The following is a 10,772-nucleotide window of genomic DNA, read 5'->3' as shown; positions in this document are numbered from 1 at the left end:
GACCAACTTTTAATAAACGATTTAATTTTCAGAAACATATGGTAACCATCAACAACATTATCAGGGTACCACTGCCCCAGATGTTATTTCATTGGTACATTATATCAATATTTACAAAGGCTTTCAAATTCAACAACACAAATCAAAACAGCTTAGTTTTTAAAACTACAATGCTTTAAAAAAATGTAAACAATTCATTTTTACATTATTGTAAAAAAGACGACTCACTCCTTAGTGCGGCTTATTTTTTAAGTGAGCAAAGCCTGGTGCTCATGGATAAAGAATGAAAAAAATTCTTTACATAGAAACATTGTGCTCCAGTGTGGCAAAAAAAAAATTGTATATACACATACAAAGAAAAGAATATTAAGTCCAAAATTTAGACCACACACACAAAAAATCTCATCCCCAAATTGAGAAATTTATATAAACAATTTACACATAGTTGTTGACCTATTGAAAACCTATATAACATTTTTAAAATAACTCAGTCAAAAGATACCACTTTTCTTAAAAATGAAATTTTGTGCAAAAGAAATTGTTTAAGCTAGAAACAAGACTCTTTCCCCCAGAAGAGGCCAATAGAGCCATTGAAATAATTTAACTTTGTTATGATTTAGTGCATGTAACCAAAAGGCACACACGGGATTAATATATTAATATATTTTCATGCAGAAACCTGTGCATGTTCACAATTATATAACAAAAACACAAATATAACAAAATGTAAAGTCTAATATCTGGCAATGTTATTCTAGCCACATTCCTTTCTAGTCTATCAACCCAGGGTTTATTAGATCATTAACACTGCCTCTCAAAAAATATATTATATTTGAACAACTTCCAACAAAAATTAAAAAAGGATGTTAGCCTGAAACACTATAATATTTTTTTCAGTTCTGATACATATAGAAACTTACTGATATGTTTATTTTAAATGGCATTTCAAATTAAGATACATTTTTCCTTTTGTTAATAAACACTTTGATTGCTCCAGTGAAGTCAGCAGAGAGAAGAACTTCTGTGTTATCTGTCTTCATAACACCTTAAAAACAAAACATATTTTTAGTTGATTTCAAAGGATTACGAAGCCTGCTGTCACAGCTGTCAAATGCCCATGACCTTTGGGTTGGAAGATCTTCTCTCTGCCTGTTCCGGCCCTCTTTCCCTGCTCAATGCTCATCCTTTCCTCCTCCTGTCTCTCCTTCTCTCTGACGCTCACCTCCACTCACCTTGTCTTAGCTAGTCTTTCCCTGGCTTGGGGTAGTTACAGTCCCTTGGGGTCCGAAGGCAGGGATGTTCTCCCAGGCAGCCCAGGCCTCTAAATTGTCTAACGTTTCATTTCGTGATAAGAGGCTAGCGTTCAGTCCTAGGACTGGAGCGCCGGCAGGATGCAATCAGACGAGCACGTCTATTGCTAACAGGCTTGTCTAATGAGAATGACGGCAGGTTTGCGGTACAGCAGATGTACTTAAAATGCCACGAAACAAAGTACGCACGATCAATCTGTGAATGCTGACAGCACCTTTTCCTTTTACAGTCCCTATTGAAGAGCTAGTGTTGGGCATGGTGAATGGGGAAAACGCTTAGCTCCTTTTTCAAAATTAATACATTAATTTATTTTTTATTAATTTTAATTTATTGTGTTAACATGGATTCAAGTGTCCCACTCAATATAACACTCTCACCTCCCACCCCCCTGTGCCCTGCATTACACCCCTTTGCCTCTCTCCCCCTAACTCCCTCCTCCCTTCCTTCTGGAACTTGCTGTCCTGTTATCTGTATCTCTGTGTTATGTATATATAGTTTCACTAATCCCTTCACCTTCTCTGATCCCATCCCCTCATCCTTCTTCCCTCTGGTCCCTGTGACCCCGCCTCTGACTCTATTTCATTCCTCAGTTCACTTTGTTCATTGGATTCCACATATAGGTGAGGTTATATGATATTTGTCTTTCTCTGCCTGGCTTATTTCCCTTAGCATAATAATCTCCAGGTGCATCCATGCCATTGCAAAAGGTAAGATTTCCTCCTTTTTCACTGCCACATAGTATTCCATTATGTGTATATGTACCACAGCTTTTTAATCCACTCGTCCACTGACGGACACTTGGCCTTAGCTCTTATATTTACCAGTAAAACCACTTAACAAAATTCCGTGTAAACTCTATTATGCACAGCCAAAATCTGTGGATTTAAGGACTGAATAGTAAGGAAGAAAATAATACAAACTTGAACTGAAAAGTTGTGTACAGGATGAGTCAGACAATGGTTTCACTTAGATTTCCTAAAACAATACCCCTAAGCCTTTGAACACTCTTTCCTATCCTCTCAGCATATCTCACAGTGGGGCTATGGGACAGAAGCAGAGCTGAGGATATATTTAGGGACATGAGAAAGGCTAGAGAAAGTTCATTATAAACCACAATAATGAAGTTCATAATGTTAACTATATGCCAGGCAGTTTGGTATGTCATCTCCAATTCTTATCATAACATTGTAAGCCGCTATTATCACCATTTTACACACAAGGAAAACTGAAGCTTACACTGCCAAATATATCAGGCATAAAGAGAATGTGCAATCAGATATATTTTACAGTATTATACTCTGGGTTTAAGAATTCATTCTTATATTATACTTAGGTAAAAAACAGCAAACATAAATATGAGTATGACCCATTAAAAGTTGTGCCTCTTTTAAGAAAAGTTTAAAGAATAGTACTTTTCATTTTTTCCTCAAATTGTTTTAAAAGCTAGAATTTACTGTGAAAATGTGTAGGGGAAATGTATGGACTGTTAAAAGATATCACTGGGAGTAAAAAAAAAGGAAACAAAAACCAAATGACTTGAGTTAGAAGAGAGAAGGTGAATTTGATTCTGAGAAAAGAAAAAAGAAATGAAAAGTAACATTTCCAAACAAGCATTTAGTAAAGGTTTAATAATTCTGAGTCGAGATGACGTCAGAGTAATGGCGCGGTAGGAAGCGATACCGATAATAATTCTGAGTCAGTTTATTTTTAGATCCTGTACTTTACAGAAGTGCCAGACCTTTGCTGTCAATGTTTTTCGTAACGGACAGAAGTAACAGTATGTTTAGCATAGTGCATAGTGCAAATAATACCACAGGGAAAATTACTTAAGCTAAAATGAAAATAAAAATGTTTGGTAACTTGTAAGTATTCAAATACTTTTAGAAGCAACTTTTGTGTACTGTATCTATTGTTTTGGCTTTACAACTCTCTAAAAAGCCTGGTCATAGCCTCTAAAGTGAGAAACACATTTAATGAACTATTCTGCAAGTAATCTCAGTAATACAAACTTGCTTTCATTAACAACTGGTCCACACTGACACAATCTTACCATATTCTTAAGGACCACTTTTTACATATTTGGCACTCAATGTTACATGATGGTTTTTTTTCCACTTCCTGACATGAGCATTTTATAAAACTGGAATTAGTGCTCATTCTCAAAGCATATGCCACAAATGGCAAGAAATCATAGGCTTCTAAATAGCTACCTAAGAGAAGCTATACATTTGCGGTAAGAAGGGGAAAAAAACCTTCATTTGGGTTTAGTGCATTTATTCAGCAAATGTTTATTAAGCATCTACTATATAGAGGCAAGCACTGTGTAGACATTGGCACTACAACAAATATGACATATAAAGTCTCTGTCCCCACAGAAACTACAGTCTAGTAGAAGAAACACATAAAATCTCTATCTGCATGTCTTTGTTTATGTTTCTCCAAGAACAGCTGCCCATAAAAGAAGTTTAGAACTTTCTAAATTTTCTTTTCTTTATAATTTTTTTTCCCTGAGGGGAGATAGACAGACTCTTGCATGTGCCCTGACTGGGATCCAACCGGCAAACCCCATCTGAGGCTGATGCTTGAACCAATGGAGACACTGGCTGCGAGAGGGGAAGAGAGACAGAAGGGAGAGAGGGAGGGAAGAGAAGCAGATGAGTGCTTCTCATGTGTGCCCTGACCAGAGACTGAACCCAGGACATCCACACACTGAGCCAATGCTCTATCCACTGAACCTTCTGGCCAGGGTGTAAATTTTTTATTTTTAATTTCTGGGTAAATTTTTTAAAAAGTAAAACTTGCAAGAACTATATTACTGAAATGTTCAGAAATCAGAATCAGAAAATCATTATGTTGTAAATAAAAATATTCTTCAAGGCCCTGCCTGGTTGGCTCAGTAGTAGAGCGTTGGCCTGGCGTGCAGAAGTCCTGGGTTTGATTCCCAGCCAGGGCACACAGGAAAAGCACCCATCTGCTTCTCCACCCTTTCCTCTCCCCATTTTCTCTATCTTTCTCCCTTCCGCAGCTAAGGCTCCACTGGAGCAAAGTTGGCCTAGGTGCTGAGGATGGCTCCATGCCCTCCGCCTCAGGTGCTAGAATGGCTCCGGTTGCAACAGAGCATTGCCCCCTAGTGGGCTTGCTGGGTGGGTCCCAGTAGGGCGCATGTGGGAGTCTGTCTCTCTGCCTCCCCATTTCTCACTTCAGAAAAATAGAAAATAAAATGCTAATGAACACCTCATAATATGCAATACTAGGTCAATTAGGCTACTAAGTGCTGCCAAGAAAAAATGTAGAAAAAAATGTACCTACCAGAGGGCATGGTATCTAAAACTTCAGCATCTTCACTTTCTGGTTTTTCAGACTGCACATCAAAAGACAACATCAAACTTGGGTTTGGAGCAAAGATGGCCGAAGTAACAACTGCATTATGTGCTGGGGAAAAAAATTTACTTTCAGGATAACTAATAAATTTGATTCTAAACATCAAGTCAGAGAGTAAAATATGCAATAGTGTAAATTACATGCAAATATCTTTTCAAACTAACATATAAGTAACTGAGAACTATTTAAAATCCAAAACTATTTTCTAAAAAGGTATCATATACACGTTCTGAGATCCCATGACTTCTCAAATTTTACACAAGTATAAGTTCTTCCTCGGTACAGAAAAATCCAGCAAAGTCAAATACAAAGCAAAAGCAGTCATAACTGCCTCTCTGAAATAATGCCTATAAAAATTTGATTCTAATACATTTGCACTTTAATAACTTTATTCACTTATAAAAGACACACAGAGTAGGTATTTACTTACCTTTAATACCTTCCCAAAAGTCATTGCGATCTCTCCTGACTGAAGTGAACTTGCTTAGGTCATGGTAAGTGCTCCAGATATAAACATATTTATCTTCTGAACCACTAACGAGGTAACTGAAATCATGGCTGAATTTGGAGAATTAAAAAACAAACAAACATAAAGAAAACAACATTCAGTTTTTTAGTTTTTTCCCCCGTTTCCCTCTGTCAGAACATCCTACTTTAAAACACCTGAAAAAACACCCAGGAGGACTTTTGAAATCTAGACCCCTAGTGTCACTGCAGAGGTTCTGACTGGGTAGGTTTGACATGGGGCAGAGGCATTAGTATTTTCATCAAAGCTCTAGGTGACTGTGCTACTGGTTCGACACTGTGTGCACAGCCTCCTTAAGAGATGAAAGAGAGAAGTGGAGTATTTTATCAATTAAATTACTGTGGCCTGACCAAGCAGTGGCGCAGTGTATAGAGTGTTGGACTGGGATGCGGAGGACCCAGGTTCAAGACCCCGAGGTCGCCAGCTTGAGTGCCGGCTCATCTGGTTTGAGCAAAGCTCACCAGCTTGGACCCAAGGTCGCTGGCTTGAGCAAGGGGTTACTAGGTCTGCTGTAGCCCCTCATCAAGGCACACATGAGAAAGCAATCAATGAGCAACTGGGGTGTCACAAGGAAAAACTGATGATTGATGCTTCTCATCTCTCTCCGTTCCTGTCTGTCTGTCCCTGTTTATCCCTCTCTCTGACTCTCTGTCTCTGAAAAAATAAAAAATAAATTAAATTACTGCATAGGTACAGTAGCACCCCTTCCACAGGGGGTATGTTCCAAGACCCCCAGTGGATGCAAGAAACCAAAGATAGAACTGAATCCCGATGTGCTATGTTTTTGCCTGCACCTATGTCATGTGCCACATAATGTTTCGGTCAACGAGGGGCTGCATATCGCACAGTGGCCCCGTAAGACTATAATGGAGTGGAAACTACTACCACCTAGTGACACTGTAGCTATGTACTATCGTAATATCTTAGTGTAACGCATGACTCATGTTTGTGATGCTGGTGTAAACACACCTACTGCACTGCCCATCACATAAAAGTATAGCACACGTAATTATGCACAGTACCTGATAATTTTAGAGAGTATTCCCTCTTATAAACAAGCGTGCTGTGAAACAGTATGCCGTGTTACACTGGCGGCAGCTTCTTATACCTTAAGTTTGCTGAGTCTCTTGGTTGCATCATTCTCTCATGTGTTTGATTTCATCTCGTGTTGTATAAATTTTGTGTAGCTTAGGTATGCAGTGTTTATACTCGGGCCTTCACACGCACTCACCACTCACTCACCCACCCACCGGTGGAGCAACTGTCAGTCCTGCAAGGCCTGCTCATGGTAATGCCTCCACACACGTGTACCATTCTTTCATCTTTACATCCTATTTTTACTGTACCATTTCTCTGTTTCGATAGATACACTGATACTTCCCACTGGGTTACAACTGCCTACGATATCCTGTACAGTAACACGCCGCACAGGCTGGTAGCCCAGGAGCAATAGGCTATGCCGTACGGCCTAGGTGTGCAGCGGGCTAGCCCATCTAGGTCTGTGTAAGCGCACTCGGTGATGTTCCATGACAAGGAAATGGCCAAATGATGCATTTCTCAGAATGTAGCCCCATCGCTAAGTAGTGCATGACTATACATATCTATGATCAAGTTTAATTTATAAATGAGGCCTATTAAGAGATAAACAAGAACAATAATAAAATAGAGCAATTATAACAATGCAGTATAATAAAAGTTGTGTGAATGTGGTCTCTCTCTCAGAATCTTATTGTAGTGGACATACAGCATGGACATGCTGAAAAAAGAAAAGATTCATGTCCTGGGTGGGATGGCACAAGATTTTATCTTGCTACCCTGAATGGTACGCAACGTAAAACTTCCGGCTATTCCTAAAATTTCCCATTTAACATATATGGACCACAGTTCACCATGAGTAACTGAAACAGCGGAAAGCAAAACCACCAGTAAGGGGGGAAGGCTCTGAAATTTTCCATTTAATATTTTTGGACCATGGTTGACCATGTGTAACAAAGCACAGAAAGCAAAACCACAGGTAAGAAGGGGAGGGGACTACTGTACTGGGAAATTACAGAAGAAAGGAAAACTGATAAGAGAAGGACTAAAAGGAAGAGGGTTAGAAAGAGGCAGGTAATTCAGGAGAGCCTCCAGACCCCTAAGAGTTCAAATAATAATGATGTGTAAAGGTGTAAATACAGGACACTGTACTACAGGGTGTTAAAATGCTTGATTAGCTTCTGTACCTTTTAGGATCACGTGTGGGGTAGGCGAGAGACTGTCTCTAAAAAAGGTCTGACATCAAACTACCAAAGCACAAATTTGGAGCTGGGAATCTTCTAATTATGGCTTTACACTGACCCGTGTGATTTGGGGCAAATTACTTAACTTTCTGGGTCTTGGTTTCTTCATCTGCAGAACAGGGGCCATTCTAACTCTCTCCACCATCCAGGTGGATAAGGTAATTACTGTAGGATGATTACACGAGATACCGGTTGTAAAAGTGCAAAGAAACTAAAAACATCACATTGACATAAGGCCTGGTAGGATGGATGGGAGACGGGAGTAGGGGAGCAATGTTCTCACCTCTTTTGGGAATTTCTCATTGCCAATTTACCTGAAACTTGCTTTGATCTGGCTGCTGCTGTTGACATAACCCTTATACTTCATGGAAAGTGACAAATCTCTAAGATCATACAGTCTGATTCTGGAGTCATTTGAGGTTACCAGTATCTAAAAATAAATCAAGGGAAAAGTTAAATATATAATCTCTTAATCTAAATTAAGCTATAATCAAAAAGGTTATAAACACATACAGAACATTCCTCAAAACTAGAAAAAGCAGTATTCTATAGGAAAGGGAATATATTCTTAGCTAAGGTATTAAGAATGAGCTTTCAGGATCCTATATATAGGATGGAGAGAGATGAATACTTAGTACCTTATTTTCTCCTGGTAAAGGCTCAATGCCAGTAATTTTTCGTCCAACCTTGTTGCGTCCTCTGGTAGATCGGACATGTATTTGTGTGTGGTATTTTAAATGCTAAAAATAAATCACAAAATTGAAAGGTTAGAATTAGAAGGAACCTCAAAGATCATCTGATCCAACGCACAGTCAGGCATGGTATTTCTTGCCTCAATTTACAGATAAGTCAGTTAAAGGGCAGAGAGGATACAACTTAATCAAAACCACAAAATGCTTTACTAAGTATTCGATTAGGTAATTTACACAAGATAGTCATTTACCTCTGTATCATAGAAAATGCATCGGCCATCGTATGTCCCAATCACTGCATATTTACCATTCTGACAGAAATTTGCAGCTGTGATCAATTTTGTTTGACCATCTACTTCATTCCACAAAGCCACTTTCTTATCAGGTATGTTCCAAAGGCGAAGCTTTCCATCCAGTGACCCACTTAGAAAATATCTGTCATCCTAAAAATGTGACAGAGGTTTAGAAACCTTTCATTTTACCACATCAAGAAAAACTCATTAGCAAATCAATACATTAACTCTATTAGACATGTTTAAAATATGTAGATCTCAACTGAAAAGTATTAATGTTCTTCAAGTAAGCATTACTTTATTTACTGAAATAACAATTAGAAAACACAGTTTTCATTTTGGAGAAATTGCACTGTGATCACTTTATCATACCCTTACACTGCTCTTCCCGAAGTATGGATGTTAGTAGTTATTATGCTGAAATGTATACTGTGTAGGAGAAGGGTTCTGTGATCACCTAAGTTTGAAAAATTCTGGGTTACAGATAATTAAACAAGATTCTCAGTTCCCAAAGGGGAAAACGTAGGTAGTGTTTTCTAGCTTATTTAACCACAGACTTTTTGTGGAGAGATGGCAGGGGGTCAGGATAGGAACATTTAGCAGGGCTAGTACCTTCAAGAAACAGGATTTGGGAAAATCATCCTCTAATGATACATTTGCACATAGCCTTCTCTGGGACACAGATTAACAGTTGGACAAAAAAAGCAATGCCACTTAGCCCAAGAACCAGTTAATTTTTGGCACTCGGACATCATGTCAGCAGAGAATGGTTTCACTGATTAAATTTTCAATCAGTTTCCCAATTTCAAACCAGGGTTTCTCAACCAGGGGCACTCTGGCCCCACAGGGAACATCTAGCAATATCTGAAGACATTTTTTTAAAAGATATTTTTGATGATCACAACTGGGGGGTGGGGTGCTACTGACATCTAGTGGTTGGAGGCCAGCAATGCTGCTCAACATCCTACAATGCCCAAGACAGTGTTCCCTTCCTCTAAAACAAAGAATTATCCAGCCCAAAATGTCAACAGTGCCAAGGTTGAAAAGCCCTACTCTAAAATAAAAACCAGGCATTCCATTAAGGTGGCCTAATTTTTGGTAATATAAGATTAAATAGAAAATAACTGGGATGTCAAAACAAGAGTCTCTTTCCTGTTTAACATTATTCTTCTTATCCACCTCTGAAGCCTGTCAAGGATAATCTACACAGAATGGGCATTTTTATGGCTATGGTATAATAGGCATGGCTCAGTTTCTACCAGTAGATATTGAAAATCTGAACAAGTAAAAATACTTTACCTTGACCTTACAATTCAGAAATTTTTTAGCATACATACTCACATACATACATACATGTGTGTATGCATCTCCATTTTGCTATTTCTTTTACAACTCCGCTATCTTCCTTCCAAATAACATTTTTAAAAAAATTTTATTTAGACAATTAATTTTAAAGGGGTGACATTGGTCAACTAGAGTACATAGATTTAGAGAAAACATCTCCAGGTCATTTGGACATTCCATTATGTTGTATACCCATCACTCAAAGTCAGATTGTCCTCTGTCACCTTTTATTGGTTTTCTTTATGCCCTAATAACATTTAATATAGTCATATTTCCTAGTAAAATGTCAACATCACCCCATTCTGCCCTAGAGCCTCTTAAAAATTCTCTAGGTCAGTAGAATTTTTAGAAATAGGGCTTTCCAGTTTCCAAAATAAAACTAAATAAAAGTATAGAAATATTATCAACTAAACAGAAACCTTAAAAATAATGTACTACATAGATAACTATCATCACTTAATGATTTCACTGACACATGATAGTTAAAATAGAGGTACAAGAATAGATTTTGCTCACAGTTGCTGAGGGGGTAAATCCATCCTTTTATTGCAATCTTGGGTGACAGGTGGGGGTGTTATTCAGAAAGAAGCCCTGAAAGGCTTGATGGTTAAAACTGATAAGATATTCACATAGATTAAATATGTTTAATTTTCAAAAGTTCTTAGCCAAGTATTTTACAGGTTCAGAATTATTACTAACTATGTTATAAGCTTGCCCAGGAAGGGAAATTATATTGAGGGAAACAAAGTCACTCTTTTCTCTTAATTTTGGGGGAAAGAGGAAGGAATGTGAGTATAATTGAAACATTGCATTAAAAAGACAATGCGTATGTGTGAAGTAAAAAAAGTTTTCAGAAATATTTTCTGGAAAAAAAAAGACAATGGGTGTTAAATATATAGAGATGAGGATGTCATTGGAAATGTAATCATACATCAACTAGGGTCAA

General features: G+C 38.0%; 1 protein-coding gene across 1 annotated transcript in view; it reads right to left on the bottom strand.

Annotated features, from left to right (window-relative positions):
• WDR44 (WD repeat domain 44) overlaps positions 1–10,772 on the bottom strand; it is a 103,441-nt gene continuing 92,669 nt past the window's right edge. Inside the window, exons 15-20 of the mRNA XM_066356870.1 lie at positions 8,441–8,632; positions 8,136–8,237; positions 7,812–7,927; positions 5,123–5,250; positions 4,621–4,743; positions 1–1,045 (exon numbers count right to left, since the gene is read on the bottom strand). Coding sequence (XP_066212967.1) covers positions 951–1,045; positions 4,621–4,743; positions 5,123–5,250; positions 7,812–7,927; positions 8,136–8,237; positions 8,441–8,632 — 756 coding nt within the window. The 3' untranslated portion in view covers positions 1–950. The remainder of the gene's footprint in view (positions 1,046–4,620; positions 4,744–5,122; positions 5,251–7,811; positions 7,928–8,135; positions 8,238–8,440; positions 8,633–10,772) is intronic.

Source organism: Saccopteryx leptura, chromosome X (assembly GCF_036850995.1).
Source record: "Saccopteryx leptura isolate mSacLep1 chromosome X, mSacLep1_pri_phased_curated, whole genome shotgun sequence".
In the NCBI taxonomy this organism is placed as follows: Eukaryota; Metazoa; Chordata; class Mammalia; order Chiroptera; family Emballonuridae; genus Saccopteryx; species Saccopteryx leptura.
The sequence above is the reverse complement of the archived record's forward strand: the minus strand, read 5'-3'. Positions and strand labels throughout refer to the sequence as shown.